General features: G+C 41.3%; 1 protein-coding gene across 4 annotated transcripts in view; it reads right to left on the bottom strand.

Moving 5' to 3' along the window:
- Positions 1 to 18,943, bottom strand: part of MPPED2 (metallophosphoesterase domain containing 2) — a 174,923-nt gene that overhangs the window by 123,004 nt on the left and 32,976 nt on the right. For all 4 annotated transcript variants that reach the window (XM_044259005.1, XM_044259006.1, XM_044259008.1 and 1 more), the window contains exon 3: positions 2,227 to 2,408. In XM_044259005.1, the coding sequence (XP_044114940.1) occupies positions 2,227 to 2,408 (182 nt within the window). The remainder of the gene's footprint in view (positions 1 to 2,226; positions 2,409 to 18,943) is intronic.

Below are 18,943 nucleotides of genomic sequence, written 5' to 3' on the forward strand. Positions count from 1 at the left end.
TACTAAATAACTCTTCTGACCTCTTCTTGTTTTTACCCTTTAAATATCTGTTGATGGTCCATTCACCACATTCCCCATTCAGTTATTAATGGCCCACAAAAACTTACTAGCAGCAATCATTTACTGATTAATCTGCACAACAATCCAGAAAGACAGGTAGTATTAATCCTTAGTTCTGCAGAGGGAAACCAAGGGGAAAAGAGAGGTTAACTCAGTTGCCCAAGGTCAGTGGCTAAACAAGATTATAACCAGGTCTATCCTGTCTTGTACTTCTATAAACACTTCCCACAGTGCTAGTCCCTTTCTTTACGAATCAACATTGTCAAGGCAGCTAGATCATTTCTGCATTGAGATTCAGTTTCACAGAACAGTTTAGGACTGTCATGATTCAACCTCAAGTTATTCAGCCTGCTAACAGTTCATAAATAAAAGTTGCTAAAATTAAGAGAGAATAGTACTTGAAAGCCAATTTTACAAAGGCAAAAGAGAAGTGAAAAGATCTGGCTTATAGACCCAACTCTGCCACAAGCAGATTCAGAGAGTCATTTAACTTCTCTGTATCTCTGAGTTATCTATAGAAATGAGATTATGCTGAATGTTATTTAAGGTATCCTGCTGTTTAAAACGAGATGACTGAGTAACTACTAAAACAGCACAAAATATAAAGCTCCAATATCCAATGCTGTTGCGATCATGCTTACATTGGTGTACCCATTCATTGTTTAGTAAACTACATGGCTACAATCCCCTTGGAAAGCAAGATGCCGACACACAGCAAAAACCATAAAGAATTTCATATCCTTTTACTTAGTAACTTAATTTATACAATATTTTACCCTAAGAAATAAGTCAATAGAAGCAAGAAGACATATACAAATGAAAATGCAAATTTCAGTGCTAGGTATCAGAGGAGAAATTATCAATATCAATATTCATTTTTAGAGGAATTCCCTCATTAAATAAAAGCACAGAACAATATTAATGTCATGTTACGATTTAAAAGGACGAACATGAAAATTATGCAAAGTCGTTGAAAATCATGTCAATAATATTCAATGAAAATAGCCAGAAGTAAAAGACCAGATACATCCTCAGATGCCAACTACATAAAATGTGGCTAGATGGGCAAGGTCAGGGGAAAACTGAAAATTGTTATGTTAGTAGTTGGGCTTAGCTTTAAAAAACATTTTAACTGTTATTAATGAATGCTATTTTTCCATTCACACAGACATTTTATCATTTCATCAATTATTCAAAAATTTCTCAGCCCCTGCTTTAGTCTGATGCAAAATGAATTTTAAACTTTCTGCCTAAATCTCCTGAGTAATTTTTATTGACTGACATATTATTCATGACATTATTCTTTCAGCATGATTTCTGCTCTTTACTATATAACTCTTTAGTGTCTTTAGAGATTCTAAAATCTCAGAACCCTTGCCTTCTTGTCCTCACCTAAGAGGATTCTTTTAAAACATGTCGGGTGGGGAGGGGGAAAAAAAAAAGGTGTGTCTCTAATCTAGCTACGAATAACCCCATGATTGCCTTGTAATGCTAATATTTGGCAACTGTCTGACCCAGTTGCACACATTTTTCCATAACCCTTGACCTACGAGTGCCTCTACAGTAACCACAAAGTTGTCATTATCCTTTTCTTGGTGTATCTGGGGTAGTTTCACATTCCAAGTTTGGGGAGCTTTACAGCAAGACAACTTATCATGTCAGGAGTTTTAGGGGCCCCTTTGGTTCACTTAGGAAAGCTGCCCACAAAAGCAGCACTGTGCTAGGACCCTCCCTTCAGAGAAAGACTTTCACAGCCTCCTCCACTTCTTAGAAATGTTCTCTTCCTAGTAGGTCATTTGTACATCTTTGCTCATAATATCTGGGAAAGACTGCAGAGCCAATGAATTAAAAATATGATTCTAGGTCTCCTGTGTGCCAATGAATGCCCTCATTAAAGCAGCATGAGTGAGATGAAATGGGTTTCAAAGCTTTCCGTCCCTTTGCCCCAGAGCCGCTGAGGCCAGGCACTGAAAGGATGCACAGTAAAATTAAATATCTAAAAATTCATCTTTAATTAACAGAATTGGATTAAAGCTAGACACCACCGCATATCATACGAGAAATGGCTGAGCTGGCTTCCAAGTGCTCTAATTCAATTAGGACGCAGTGAGTGACACTCGGACGGGAAAGGTTAATTGGGGGCGCCAGAACGCAATCATTCCTTACCTAACCAGTCATTAAACTTCTTAACCTCTGAGGGCAGTCCCAGCTCGGTGAAATCGCCTGTGTGGAGAAGGATGTCCCCATAAGGCATCTGGATACCATCTGTTCTGGAGTGCGTGTCTGAGATGCAGACAAACCGCGTGTGGCCCGCTGGTTTTGGAGTGTCATATGGGATGGGGTCGACCCTAAAGTAGACATAACAGATCCCATAACAGTTAAATATATTAGAACCCTTGTCATTGTCATTGCACATACATATTGACGGTTATCCGTTGAATGCACCCAGATAAACTGATGCAAAGGCAGAGGCGGCCGTTGCAACAAGGGAGACTTTGGGGTTCACAGGAGAAAGCATCCCCCATCTCCAACCCCACGGACCAAATTCAAAAAGGCTTACTTACCTGGGAGGAGAATGAAAAGGAAAGAATAGCTTACATGTAAAATCAGAAATAACCTAGGAAACGGATAGAGTGATTAATGGTGAAGTTTAGGGATATTGAACCCCAACTGGGGAAGCAAAATTATGCTATTTTCTCTCATCGTGTTCCAATTGATCCCACTACTCATTAAGAAATGGATAACTACATTTATTCCTTCTTAAACATGCATAACTTAAGCAGTGAACTAATTTACAGAGAACACTCTGCACATGCTTTGCCAACTGAGAGGTGGAGAGATATAGATAGAACTTATATTGAATTTCCTTTCCGCAACCATTCAACACCTGTATCTTCTTGTCTTTGCTGAGACATTCGCAAATCAAGCAGTGGGGAGAGAAGGGGACGTCAAAATAACAGGACTTAAAAGAGAAACACTGAATGTTAAAAGAACATTGTCAAGCTCCTTCTTTACCACCATGAATTATCTGTAGTCCCAGGTACACCTCAGACGACTTGCAACGCTCAGATGCCTTGGGCAAAGATTCGATTCAGTACAAACAGTAAGCCTTTTAATGGGTGTGTATAGATCTACATATGCATTAATATATGTATAGTTTTAGAGACCTAAGCACTGTGAAATTACACTAGGGCATAAGAATCAAAAGGCAAAATGATCAACCCGAAGCAAAGAAAATGAAACAGAACAGTCTCATTTAATTGAGTGTAACAAAGTGTGCTAAATAAACTTGGTAAAGAAATGCAAATCTGACTCTTCAAGCATACAGTTTTAATTATTTAAGGGGTTTGTAGCAGAGTTAAGGGTGCTTTAACTATATTAACTCTACACTGACAGCCTCCTTTAATTTCTCTGTAGGAATGTACACTTATTTTGGATTATGGGTGAAAAGCAGCAGTTATAAAGGCAAAGAGAAGGTCACAAGAGAGGCAAATATGCAATGCGGAGATCAGAGTGTGAAACATTAAATAAGGAACAATATTTCATGTCACAGCCCCACCCTTCCTCGTTAACATGCAGCAGAGAATACCCTGAAAGCTCACCACGAGATTCCCTACATGTGTCACCTCCACAGGCTTTGTTTAATTTTTCTTTCTTTTTCCCAGTTTTCTAAAAGAAACCATCTGTTTTAACAATGGCAATTTCAGTGAGAATAAAGACCTCGAGAGACAACCTGGATAGTCCTGAATGTCTTTAACGGTTAATCTTTTAATGTAATTTTCTCTTTGTCACAGGAGAAGGAGGGGAAGTAAGAGGAAAGAAGAGGAAAGAGGGAGGAGCGGGGGAGGCACCATGAACTGGTTAACGCAGTGGGTCTAATTGGAAACCCAAAAAGTTTAAGTTTGCAAAAATCAATGAATTGTTCCTGTAAAGGCTAGAAATTAATAACGCTATTATCATGGAGAATATTCACTAATCCACTGAGATCTCATGAGTAACCTGGAAACCCTTCCGATTCTAACCAATGTTGACTCTTCCATATACATGGAAGTGTCTGGTGTCTTCCCTTCCATTACTGAAACTCTAGGACACTCAGTCCTAGTGGTTCCAGTCTCGTCAATATCTCCTGTCTTCTAAAAGCAGTTCCCGAGAGAATGAATGACTGTTCTCTGCAGCAGACTGGAAGGGAAAAGTGAAAGTGATCGTAATATTCTGTTTTCCTGTCAAAAGTTAAGATGCTCCCTGGAATCGGACCGTGCACACTGATGCTTAATCCACCAACATTTGAATGAAAATTAAATAAATATCAACCACTGGACTTCTAAATACATGAATAATTCAAATACTCATATACGCATATACATACAGACATAAGTACATCTTTATTTTCCAGTTCCGAACCTAATGGGAATATACAGACACAGTCTCTATTTCCTCTTTTCTGTAACTTAGCTGACCTCCAGGCACAACTACTATATCGAAATCCTTTACACATCCATCACTTATCAGAGGGACATGCATTATAGTTATCATTTTGAATTTATGAGAAAGTAGCACAGATATAAACCCTTCACTGTGAACAGGCCCCTATTCTGTGACTTCTCCTCAATTTAGAGAAGCAGATCATCCTCTGGTACATCATCTGTCTGGTTCCCATCTTAGTTCTACACTGGGCAATAACTTTCTGAGGCTACTGACAAGAACACCAATTTTAAGTGGCTTCTACTTTCCGCCCCACCTTCCCATGTCCTCCAGAGAAACATTTAAATGTCCAACAGAATTAACAGTGAAAGAAAGGCCACAGAATAGAAAAATAGAGGGGAAAGGGAAAAGGGAGAAAATGCATCTGCTTAGCTTTGAGTTGAAATAAAATGAGTCAAAAGTATGCAGGAAGAGGGGGGCCTGGATGGCCCAGTGGGTTAAAGACTCTGCCTTTCAGGTCATGATCCCAGGGGCCTGGGATAGAGTCCCGCATGGGGCTCTCTGCCTGCTTCCTTTTCTCCCTCTCTCTGACTGCCTCTCTGCCTACTTGTGATCTCTGTCAAATAAATAAATAAAAATCTTAAAAAAAAAAAAAAAAGTATACAGGAAGACTGACCGAGAAGGCTCACCCACCAAGATCACCAACTTGATGTCACCAGAGAGAATCAGGTGGATATTTAAGAGTGATATGGAGGATTGATTCGAGGTAGAGACTTGGGGAAGGAAAGGGGGAGGTATAAATAGGCAAATGCATAAGTCATGTATATCCTCTGACCCAGAGACAGGAATGTCCTTTGTTACCCCCAGAACTCAAAACAAGGCAAGAGAGGGCTTCAGGACACAAAACAGCACAGCATGCCAGAGGCACGCTGCAGGATAACATGACAAATATCACCCCGGGGTCACAAGAAGGAAGACACGTCCACCCAAAGACATTCAGAGTTGAAAATAAGACATCCAGCAATCCAGCAGAGTAGGCAAGTTGCAACAGATATAATTAAAGTTGAGACAACCCTCGGAAAACTACTATTTCCAAATTGGGCATTAGGTAAATGCTTTGGAAATAAAAGTCAAGGCAGTCAAGTATTTTCACCGTAACAGCACGTCTAAGGGAGACCCCGACTACCAATAGATCCACCTGTTCACATTGTGCGAAGACCCACAGACTACATTTTCCGTCTTAGTTAACTTCACTGCTTACTGTTTATGCTGCTGACTTCTCAAATGATTGACCATTTCCCCTAAGGCATCATGTCAAGTATCCTAGCAAGTGAGTATCTTACCAAGGCAATCTAACCCCCAGAGCCAGATTCAAATATCACAGTGAGATTTGTACGTACATTTGAGTACACCCAGGGGAAAACAAGATGACATGGGAAGATGAGAAGAAAACACAGCATCATAAAATCCCAGCACCGGACAAAACCTTAGCGGGCATTGGGTTCAATGTTTTTCGTTTTGTTTTGTTTTGCTTTTTTATTTATTAATTTGACACAGAGAGACACAGCGAGAGAGGGAACACAAGCAGGGGAAGTGGGAGATGGAGAAGCAGGCCTCCCGCTGAGCAGGGAGCCTGATGCAGGGCTTCATCCCAGGACCCTGGGATCAGACGTGAGCCGAAGGCAGACGCCTTAGCCACCCGGGTGCCCCTGGGTGCCTGGGTTCAATGTTTTACACGAAGCTTGAATCTCTTTTACCCCATCTCTGCCTAACTGACACAAGTTTTCTTCCCAAGGTTTCCAGGGAAGGAGAGCTCCTGAGCTCCCTTCTCTTCTCTGGGGCCCCGCATTCTGGTTTTCTCAACAATTCTACTTGCTAAAAGGTTTCTGATTCAGTCTACATCTCTACAGGCACAGAGAAAGCTGAGCATGGTCCAAAGAGATTGGCCCAGAGCCTGAAAATGAACAATGTTGGCTAAGGTATTTGCTTCTGGCAAGTCATTTCATTCTTTGGGGCTTCACTTTTTTTTCCCTCATCTGTAAAATGGGAATAGTAATGCCTAATCTTCTATGTTGCTATGAGGATACAAATTGTCAAATACTGGGTCTGGCACATGGCACATTCTCAGAAAGCAAAGACACAGAAAGACCGAAGAGTGAAGCAGGCTTGACTATCTGCTTTGACTCTCACTCCAGATTTATTAACAGTGTGACACCAAGCAAGGGACTTAACTCCTGTGTCTTGGTTTCCTCACCAATAAAATGGATATAAAAATAGTACCTCTCCCAAAGGATTACTGTGAGGATAAAAAGGTATCATGTACTCAAAGCATTTAGAACAGTCTGACACAGAGCAGACACTCAGTAAGTGGTTTTTGTTTTTTTACTAAGTGGTAATATTTTTGCTACTCTTAGTAGAAGTTGTACCTTTTAGTTTCTCTGACCTCCATCTCTTCCTCTACAAGGAGGTAACGGTGACCACACCGGGACTTTCTTTTTTTTTTTTTTTTTAGATTTATTTATTTATTTATTTGACAGAGAGATATCACAAGCAGATGGAGAGGCAGGCAGAGAGAGAGAGAGAGAGAAGCAGGCTCCCTGCTGAGCAGAGAGCCTGATACGGGACTCGATCCCAGGACCCTGAGATCATGACCTGAGCCGAAGGCAGCGGCTTAACCCACTGAGCCACCCAGGCACCCCACACCGGGACTTTCTGAGAGTTAAAGGAGGTTACAAACCCAACACCCAGCACAGTCGGAACACATACCCCACGGTCAATAACTACATTGATATTTTCTTCTTATTTTCTTCTTTCATCCCAATATTCTGCATGTGAAATACCAGAGAATAGGTATCCAGTCCCCTTTCCCCTTTGGCGGTTCTTCAAATATTTGAGGACAAGTACCATAACCCCCTCATATCTTCTCCACCCTAATCAAGGAGCCCTGGTTTCTTCAGCTCTCCTTGTGTGTTTAGATTTCCACTGCCCACAGAGCCCTACGGGTCTCTTTTCCTCCACACGATCCAGCTGGTCTGAACACCTCCCGGGACAGTGTCAGAATTTGTGGACCTGTGAATTCATGGGCCAGTGAGCTGCGTATCGAAGACAAACGCTGTTAGGGGTGGTGGAGCGATGGCAGTGCTGGGCACACTGGTGTCTCTCCGAGAGGAGCTATCATCAAAACGTTTTCTAATTCAGTCTCCAAGTTTTGTGCCAAGCCTCAAATCTTGTTCTTGAAGCTTGACTGTCCAGTGTTGATATATTTTACTGCCTATTCAAACAAATAAACCATTCTCATTTATTCAGTCTTGACACATTAAGAGTGTTGTGCCCATAAAAAATATGATAATATTACTGCTTCCACTATGGAATATTCTTTTGACAATATCTGTTATTTTTCCCAATAACAAATTTGTATAGTGTTGCAAGCCCCATGGACAGATCTTCATAAAAGCTGTTATTGTGTCATTTGTCACGACATGGATTTCTTCTTTAGACCATGTGTGCAGGGAAAGACTTATGTACACAATTAGCCTATAATTCAGTGTGAGAATGGAATATTACCCTTACAAAGCATTCTAATGGGAATCAAACGTCATTTACCACCCTCATCCCACTAGCAAATCCTGATGCTGTTCGTGGCATTCTGCTGACCTTATCTCTAAAAAGTTTTCCAATGTGACACTGAAGCTTTCATTTTTTTACCCAGAAAACTTAGGTGGCATGAAAGCCAAAATTATATTCACCCTAGATATATTGTTTGCTAAAGATATGCAAAGCCCGCCAGCAAAACAATGAAATCCAAACACCAGGTGTAATTAGTAAAATCACAGAATTTTATATTGGAAGAAACTTTAGAGATTGTCTCATCCTCTGTTCCACTTCTTGGACTGTCTTCCTTACTCATCATATATACTGCTACTTAGTTTCTGTTAAGTGCCCTACACTTTTATGTTTTTTTTTTTTAAGTTTTTTCCTAAACAATATCATTTCTGAATTCAAGACTGAGATACATTTTAACTACACATTAAAATAAACAGATAACTACTACAATTACAGGTTTCTCCACTCTAAAGAACTACAATTCAGATTTCCTAACTTGCAGTTTCTCTTTCCACCCACTTAATTCTGAAAACTAAAAAAGATGCTGACACTTGGAGAATAAAAAAGATAAAAATTATAAAATGCTAGCAAATCACCTAAACTCTGGTAGCCACTAAGATCTACCGAGTCGTCGTGGGGAGCCTGGGTGGCTCAGTGGGTTAAAGCTTCCGCCTTTGGCTCAAGTCATGATCCCGGGGTCCTGGGATCGAGCCCCACATCGGGCTCTCTGCTCGGCGGGGAGCCTGCTTCCCTTTCTCTCTCTCTGCCTACTTGTGATTTCTGTCTGTCAAATAAATAAATAAAATCTTAAAAAAAAAAAAAGATCTACTGAGTCAGCTTAAAAATATTTGTAGTTCACTCTCAAAACATTCAAATTATTATGCTGGCTATACTGACCCCTCAATTCTCATGTAAGCTTCCTCGTCAAAAGGAATCTCTTAAAACCTCAAAAAAGTCTGCATATTGCAGTACGTTGGGGGAAGTGAGCAATTTAAAAGTTTGATTTTTAGAACACTGGTAGAAATTAAAAGTGTTCCTCATTCTCAGATACGTCAAGTCACACGTGCAAACTGACTGTAAATATTTCCAAATACATGTCTCTTTAAAAAGACTACTTTAGGGGCACCTGGATGGCTCAGTCAGTTGGTTTAGTGTCTGCCTTCAGCTCAGGTCACAATCTCAGGGTCCTGGGATGGAGTCCCGCATCAGGCTCCCTGCTCAGCTGGGAGTCTGCCTCTCCCCCAGCTCGTGCTCTCACTCCTGTTCTCTCTCTCAAATAAATAAATGAAATCTTAAAAAAAAAAAAAAAAATTACTTGACAGATGAGTTCATTGTGTTCTTCTTTTGTTTTTTTTTTTTTTTGTTTAAAAAGCCCTGTTTGTGGAGTCCAGGAGCTCCTGCACTTTTACCCATTGGTCATCACTTAGCAAGGTGACCCTGGGCAAGTCACCTCTCTTCCAGCCTCTTCCTTAAGTGTGAAAAGAGGGGCAAGACCCAATGACCCCACATGACTAGCTGCATTGTTTCTACATGACTATTTGTTTAAGGCTTCAGAAATAATTCAGTCTCTTAAGTAGCTTAAAACATGTCCTTTCTCTTTGCAATCTCACTCTCTGCTTTCCCAGACAATGCAAAGATAAACGCAGTCCAGATCCATCCAAACATAATCCGAATTAGGGAGGCTTTATATGGAAAAAGAAGTGAAATTGCAATGCAGAGCTGCAGAAAAAGCTTCCAGGGGTATCTAGTGTAAAAGAGACCAAAGCCAGAATTCCAGTTACCACAACAAAACAAAAATGAAAGGGCATGTGATTTAACTAAGTTGCGTCAGAAGTGGAACTGTTCTCATTTTTCTCGAACTATGAGCTGGCAAAATTCTCCTAGTTTAGCCATCATGCCCCGGGAACAGTAACGGTGCTGAAAACACAGTAAGTAAGCATAACAGAACCAGATGTATAAATATATTCACATTTGTACCAAGGGCACTGCTTTTCTTTAACGGCGGGACTGCTGTATCAACACTGTTCTATCACCGACTAATTATAGCTAACAAAGCCCACTGCACAAAGTATGTCTCGTCTATTTTTTCCTAGTACAGAAGTACAGTGCCGACATTCAATGAATATTAAGTGGTCACAATTGAATTCTTTGAGCCCTGAATCTGATAGGAATTCATGGTCTTCCAACCAATGCCATTCAGGTGTTTTAGTGCCCGTCAGGCTAGCGACTACATGAGCCACTGAAGCCTCCCAGCTGGCACATTGTTGGGTCATAAATATCTCCCTGGAAATGTACCATATCCAGAGTTAAATGTTTCCCTCTCTTCTAACCTAACAACCAAGTTAATCGGCTTACAATTCTGCATAGCGGTCTGGCATCTGAGAAAAAGGGGGCACGTGACATCGTACTGAGTCCCTGTTACTCCACACCGTGGGTCAAACATTCAGTCAACAACCACTCCTTAGGCACCTACTTCTGTGCCAGGTACCATGAGAGGTTCTAGAAGGGCAAAGAAGCAGCAAGGATGGTTCCTTCAAGGATTCTGCAGTTGATCCGTCAACTCATTTATTCACCAAATGCTTACCAACGTGTCTGGTTTCTGCAATTTTGGTCATTTCCCCAGCATTTAAACAGGTAACTTTCAGAACAGTGCGCAAAGTGTTATAATCGAGGCTCTGCGAGGCGCTGTGCGGAAAGGAAGAAAATGCCTGGCACTGCTTGCAGGCTCAGACGAAGGATAGGGGACATTACAGCGGGCAAAGGACAAGGTAGTATGTCCATTTCCAATGCCTGGGACAAAGGATCTCAGGCTCCGAAAGAAGCAAGAATTCCAGCCTGAAGCTGGAATTTGAATTGGGATTTCAATAAGCATAGGATTGGGAAAGTTAGGCAGAAAAGAAGGGCTGTCCAGGCAATAAAAGGAGCAATGTGGAAGCACTTAAGATGTGTAGGGAGCCTCGGAGTACGGAGGTGTGGTTGGAGCAGTCATAAGACAGTGAGCAGTGGAAGGTCTGAGAGGCTGTGGGCGGGGGGAGCCAGGCCACAGACAGCCAGATGGTGGGGCCTGAACTGAAGGCCATGGAAAACAGCCTCCTCCCTCCCCCACTGAGAGATGCAGGGGGCCACAGAAAGCAGACTTTTAGGAAAACTAAGGATCCATGCAGGATGTGAGGGGAGGTGGGGAATGGAAAGATGGAAAGACAGAAAGGAGAGGGTATGGAACAGTAGTCCTAGAAAGCTGATGAGGATATTAAACCAGGAGCCCTCATGAGTAGACCGCAATGAGAGAAGTAGCCACAAATGAACTACAACATCCTACGCTATTAAGTCTTCCGTGGTTTTATCCTGTCCACACTTTGATCATGGAGTGCGTGCGTGGACTGAACTTGTGTCCTCCCCGAAAAATCATATGTTTGAATCCCTAATCCCTCAGGTGACAGTATGAGGAGACGGAGCACGTGGAGGTAATTAGGTCATGAATGGGACTAGCAGCCTCATCAAAAGTGATGGAGAAAGATGATGGCTCTGGTGGCCATGTGAGGACAGGGCAAGAAAGTGGCCATCCACAAGCCAGGGAAGGGCTTTCCCCAGGAATCAAACTGGGGGGCACCCTGACAGTGGGAATCCCAGCCTCCGAAACTGTGAGAAATAAATGTCTGTTGTTTAAACCCCTCAATCTATGGTATTTGCTGTAGTGACCCAAACTGACTAAGACAACTGGATACGAAGACATAAACTTTTCAGGTTGAAAATAACAACTGTAATAATGACAGCGATGGCGACAGTCTTCATTTAGAAGCCCGGCACCACGTGATGCCCTTCACCTGATAGTTTTCATCTAATCCCTCGGCAAGTAAGGATTAGATGAAACCTAACAACCTTCTAACCTAACAATCCCTCCCCCTCCCCCACCCCCTCCGCCACACCCCAACCCCCACCTTTTTTCTCCCATTTTGCAAATAAGCTAACAGAGGCTCAGCAAAGGCGCAGGGCTAGGGAGTGGCTCTGCCCCAGGTGGGCTGCTCAGCATCTACTCTGCTCTCCTGCAGCTACACAACGTTCTCTTACAGGACACAACACACCCAGATGTAAGAGCAGACTGTCCTAGAACGGAGCACACCGTTTTGTTTTCTTCTGTTTTTACATCAATCATTATAATTACAACTTCAAAAACAAAATGTGGGTCATTTGTAAATACTGGTCCATCTGAAAAAGTCTTCATCTGGCTCAGTTCAGCATAAAGAACCTTAAGGGGACATGAAAAACACAATCATTTAGTTTTTTTTGTTTTTTTTTTAAGGTTGGAAGTGACATTCATAAGGAGGTGTTGGGTCTGAGTAAACAAGATTTTTTTTTTTTATTATTAAAACTGCTAACAGGAACAAAGTCTACTGCTTTTCTCTACCATTCCAACTCATCAAAGACAGGTTTTCAAGGCTTTAAGTCTCACAAGTAGTTGTTAATGGAATTCACTGTTTAGTTAATCGCGCTTATCAGAAGTTCACTTAGCTTCATATTTGCATGGCTAATAGGCTTCCCTTAAAGTGTGTGGCCATTTCCATTGGATTTTAATGATTTGTGATTTTTTTTTTTCCAACTTTGGGTTGGGTTGATAGACTTACTTTCAAAAAAATAAGTCATGCCTAAGGCAAAAACACCATTTTTGCTACAGCTGGGACATCTTGTTAGTACATTTCAAAACAAATGCTTATTTGTGAAGACCACTTAACATGAACCCAACGTTTTAACAACCTTTCAAAGTTAATCCAATACAATCATTTTCAGACTCAATATATGATATTCTGGCGCCTGTTTCATAACAATAAAGAGAACTATTTTATCTTTCATCTTTATCCCTTGCTGAAATAGCCAGTCCATTATTCAACCATAAAAAATTACATAGTTCCCACACAACAGACGCAGCCATGGAGAACCTTCTTCCTCTCTGGAAACGAATACTCATGATCTTGGTGGAGTTATGTCATAGTTTACATGATTATCTCAAGGTTGGTATATCCAAGGTACAGACCTGATGGGTGACCTGCCCGTGATCTCACAACTAGCATCTGGTTGAAAACAGAATCAGATCTAAGTCTGACTGTAATTCCAGCAGTCAATTTACTCTGAACAATAACAAAGGGAAATACAGTCTATCATGTTACTACTTCTTTTTTTTTTTCTTTAAGATTTTATTTATTTATTTGACAGAGAGAGATCACAAGTAGGCAGAGAGGCAGGCGGGGAAGTGGGGGAAGCAGGCTCCCCGCTGAGCAGAGAGACCAATGTGGGACTTGATCCCAGGACCCTGAGATCATGACCTGAGCCCAAGGCAGAGGCCCAACCCACTGAGCCACTCAGGTGCCCTCATGTTACTACTTCTAATTAGCATTGGCCAAACTGACCCTGAGAAGGTCCACCAACAGGCATGACTAGAAATTAGTCCTTCACCCCAAGCTTTTGAATGAACCACTTGATTCATTTATTTCACAGGTTAGCAAGCTATAGCCCATACAAAAAAATACAGCCCAATGCATGTTTCTATAAAGAAAGTTTTACTCTAGTGCAGTGACATTCATTCACTTAAACATGATCTATGGCCACTTTCAACCTTTAAGAGTAGAGGCATAATTGTACAGATGCCACATGGCTTGCAGTGTCTAAAATATTTACTATTTAGAACTTTCCAGAAACAAGTTTACCCCCTCCTGATTTCGTCACCCAAAAAACGTTTATCAAGCAATAACTGTATGTTAGACATTACAGAACTAATAAAAATAGTTAGTATTTAGCAGTATCTATAATATGCCAGAGGGTTTTCCTATATTCCTGTATTATTTTCTCTATTATTACATTTAATCCTCTCAAGATCTCTGCACAATGTGTGTGCATGTGCATGCGCATGTACACATGCATGTGCTTTTTTGTATGCTCCAAATTTTAATTAAGATCCCACATTCAGCTTGGGACTCTTGATCTGGAACCTGTCTAAATCATGTGCTTCTGCCCTTCGCGATGCAATACTGTTTCTCAGAGGTGACTATGGAATGAGCACCCTTTTAATGGAATGCTGAAGTCTCTGGGCATTATCTGATCCCATAGGGATAAATGCCTTATCCTTTGGGCTCTTTTACAACTTGGTAACTTGTAGATAAGTGAAAGCAATGCAAATAATTCTTATCTATAGTTGCAAATAACTTCTGTCCAGTGGAGGTTCAGCGGACTCGCCCGCTAATTTGGAATCCATTTGTAAATTCATCTCAACATTCTTTTGGTCCAGATAAATTTGTGGTTCTCCTGTGAGCCTATTATAGCAAGCTTCTTGGTTCCCTCATTTATTAGTGAGTTAAATAAAAATTTTAACGTGTCCATTTTATATCCATATGAGTCAGGATTTTGAAGAATTATTCTTTAACAGGGGTTACCAAGATGCCATTTTTATCATCTTGAAGCTCACTCACATTTTTGCTTAGGAGGGCGTACATACCAAGATGTAATCAATGTGGCCCTGAATTTTGTATACATATGTAGGTATAGGAGCAGGGAGAATAAGACAGAACACAGTGATTAAGAGGTCCCTTCAGGGGTCATTTAAGGCACTTAAAGCATCAAGAAGACCTAAGTTTAGACCATGGCTCTTCCCATGCCTAGCTTTGAGACCATGGACACATCACTAAACTCCACTAAGCCTTCATTATATCTCATCTGTAAACTGGGAATGATAGTAGTTGTTGCCTCACAAAGTCAATTAAATAACTATTGCTTATAAAGGCACTGGCACATATTAAGTGCTCAATAAATGTTAGCCATCATTATTGAAATTCTTCCGTAAGAAATACCAAAGAAAGGAATTAGTTCTATTTGAGGACAGTGAAGTCTTCAGAAAGCGGGTATATTTGATCTGGGTCTTGAAACGGTAGTAGGAGTTCACCAAGCAGACAGCTACAGTAATGTCATTCGACATAAAAGGAACAGTGTTTGGTTTGGTTTTGCTTTTTAAACAGGAGGTATGAAGGTGAGGAGGCTAAGTCAGAGTGCCAAATTTACAAGGCAATTCCCAGGTAGACACTGAATTTATAAGGTGACCTGAATTTTCCTAAAGATGTTAAAGCCTATACCTCTCCACGGCAGGACTGCTCAAATCACGTAGGAATGCATTATTCAGATACCAATTTTCACAAAATCCAGAGACCCAATCATCATGACCACAGTTATGACTACTCACACCAGTTCAAGTACCCACTGGAGACAAGGATCCAAGACCACATTTTACAGGAGCCAAACATATACACTGTACTTTAACAGTCAGCTTTCATTGAGTGCAGACTCTCTCTCTCCCACCCTCCCCCCAACCCCTTTCTCTCTCTCTCTCATTCTGTCTTTTGCACACCCATGAAAATAAGACACAAATCAATTACATTCTGTTCTTACTCTGGCCAGATTTCTTTAAGTGCCTCGTTCTATGTCATTTCGACATTTGCTTATTGATTTCATGATAGTTCACATATAAAATGACCGTGTTTAATTTCAAATCAGGGACTCCCCTGGACACTTTGGATAGGACGAAATTTCAGATAATTCTCAGTTCTGAGTCAATATTTGCTAAAAGTTTTACTAGAAAGTCTTCCTCCACCATGTTTGCATTTGCATAATTCTGTTTGCTCCTTTCCCTGCTGCGTTCCACCCATTTGAATGCTGAACCTCAGAGGGCCTGTTATCTGACCTGTGCCTTAGGCAGAGGGCCTACAGGTCTGCTAAGACTCAGGCATGTCAGCTATCTCTTTCTGCTAGAGCAATGATGGATAAGATGAAAAGGAGGTTAGATATGCTTTAGTTTATTGGCAGGAAAATAATTTCTCAAACGGCCTTCTCCTTTAAAAAAAGTAACAACAACAAAAAAACCCTTCCAGGTACTCCCTTGTGCCCTACTATCAGATATCAGCCCGCCCCCAGTCTCCTGAGGTTCTGCTGTGTGATTGTTTCAAGCTCTCTTCCTCGCAAAGAGGTGAGCACGTGACCACTGCCATCCATAAAGGCTGAAGTGAGTGTACTTAGCTAAAGGGCATTGCAATAATTTTTCTCTTCCACGTGAGAAAGTTAGCCTTGAAAATTCTCTGGCTCAGTGCCTGTTTTTAAATCATCTTTTAGGGAGGGCTGGCCAAGGGGGCATGCTGGAGCCAATCCCCTTCTCACTCCCATATCAATTGCTCTTTAAGATCACAACAATAATAATGATAATAATAAAAAGACGGCAGTCCCTATCAAGCCTTCAGATTCACTTTCAAGGCAGTGCTAAAGACCCGATATTTTAATAGGCAATGCCTCCAAATGCGCATTGTGGGAAAGCAGTCCTGGCTGGTAGATTAAACTTGATTAGCATAGGGGCTGGCGCTGTTCTGTGCAGACAACGTGATTCCTGTTGGAATCCAGGGTGAATGGTGGCCTGAAAAAGTCACTGAACAGACTCGTAACCCCCAACTACAAATCGGCTTCTGATTCCAAAGAAGTGACGGGTTTTCCTCCACCCGTGCTGTAGCGTGCCGTTGTTGTTAGGAAACACGGAATCATGACCCCATTTCAATAAATACAGCAGCAGGACTAGAATATAATTTCTCTTTGTCCTGACTCCTAAATGTTTGTTTGCTACAGGACCCATGGCCAGGCAGTATTCCCAATCAGGACCCTGCAGAGGGCATGTGAGAAGAGCCAGGAATTCTGATGTGAGTTTGCCAAAGGAAAATTCTGCAGAGCACTCCTGATTATTAGCATACAGATAATTTGCAGAAGCCCTTGGCCCGAGGGGAGGGTTGATCTCACACAGACCTCCACTTGACGTTCCCACAGCTTGCCTGGCTGAAGAAATGGGCTCCCGCAAGAAAAGGTAAACCTCAGCCAGGTCTGCTGGGAGTTCCTTAAACAGCCTTCACTTGGGAAAATCACGCAAGAAGAACTCCCGCAAAGTCCAGTTTGGGACGGGTCCTTTTTTGATGAGAGGCCCCAAATCAGGGTAATCGGTGAATAGTCCCACTGGGTTTCTGGATTCAAGTTTCTTTTTTGTTTGTTTGTTTTAGACAGACTATTGAATAGAACTCAATTTGTTCTCCACAAACTGAAATCCTCTGGGAGAGGTCCAGTTACAACTTGAACCCAAGTCCATTACTTTCTCCCTTGTGTCTGCCCACTGTTCCCTTCATCTTTTACTTGCACAAAATGCACTTGCACTTCCTATTTTCTCAAAAAACTAGTGTTTTTTGAGAAAATATATATAATCTGGTTTCATCCTCACCTTGTAGGTAATAAGATCACTGTTCCTGTTCCTATTGAGTCTAGGATCCAGAAGGGTTAAGTGACTCACTCGTGGCCAATGTTAGCAGAAATGGATCCAGGCTCCATGCTTCCCAGTGCTCAATAATAAAAAGAAAAGTATCCTCTAGGAGCCCTATTTACCACAATGTCTCAGGCACTGTGCCAAGCAAGCAGTTTATGGAGAAGACCTCATCTATTCCTTCCTAGAAGGTGGTACTATTAATCCCATTTTACAGATGTACCCGGTTTCTGAGGTTAAATAATTTCCCCAAGGTCAGAGATGCCATAAATGGGGAAGCCTTAATTATAAGGGAATCAGTCTGACTCCTGGCTTATTTGCTTCTACTGCCTGCTTCCCAGGCCAGTATCTGCTTCTATGCAAATCCAATGGGAAACTGAAGAATTACAAATGTTCTCCACATCTGAACATTTCAAACATTAGGTATTACTTTTCGATACCTAATAAACTTCTGAAATTCTACTTTAGTCCACTCTGATCTTGTCCAACACAAAACACTAAAAACTATGAAGTACTACCTTTGGTCAGGTGTTCTTACTGGTCTACCATTTGTTTCTATCTCTTAGACTGGGTCAAAGCAAAGAAAAACAGATGGTTTGATGCACATTCTTGTATCAAATTTACTAGAATGCCCGGAAAACTTTATGAGCCTAATACTTGAGACAGGCAACAGAGATTCAAACCCCAGATATGTAATACACATGGAAGAACTCCGGAACATGGCGTACCTGAGCCCCATGCTTCAGTCTTCTCCCACTTACGTGAGGGGTACAAACATTCACCTCACAGAGGTGTTCTGAGGAAGTCATGAGACTGCACTGAGCATGGTTCTTAAAGATCAATAATTACCATAATTATCGCTGTTTTGTCGTTATTTCTGTCCCTGCAAAATTCCTCAGGATTGCCCTAATTTCACGAGGTTGAGGAAACCTGAATCCTTTCCTTAATGAAGTGTTCCATATACAGCTCTCTCTTATTGACAGATGATAAACCCCTCCACCCTAACTGGGAAAGAACACACCATTTTATGACTCATAATTCAACTGTCTCCTAAAATTAGTATTCGCCTCGTACTATTAAAACCGTCAAGTCTTCCATATCACCTCAGTACTCGCGTCAAATAGGTGTCATTTTACACACAGTAACGTGTTAATTCAGCCAAGTAAGAGTCACAGGAGAAACCAGAATCACAAAGGGAAGCGGCTTTCCCTGATTCACAAAAGTGAATGTCCCCCAAATATGAGAAATTACTATTTTACTGTGGAAAAAAGCTTGTATGCTCCTAATGGTAAAATACGTACGTGCTCAAGTTACAGAGAGCGAACATTAGTAAAATTAGGAATATGTGTACAGAGAGCAAAGAAAGATGCACCCCTACTCCTCCACCCGCAGAGAGCTACTAGGAACGTTTTTGGTGTGTTTTCATTTTGCCTTTTCACGATGCATTTTTAAAACATAATTGGGATCATTCTGCATTCAAAATGTTACATTCTGGGAATTTTTTGCTCCACTTAAGCCATTTTAACGTCAGCACTT

This window comes from Neovison vison, chromosome 7, assembly GCF_020171115.1.
Source record: "Neovison vison isolate M4711 chromosome 7, ASM_NN_V1, whole genome shotgun sequence".
Classification (NCBI taxonomy): domain Eukaryota; kingdom Metazoa; phylum Chordata; class Mammalia; order Carnivora; family Mustelidae; genus Neogale; species Neogale vison.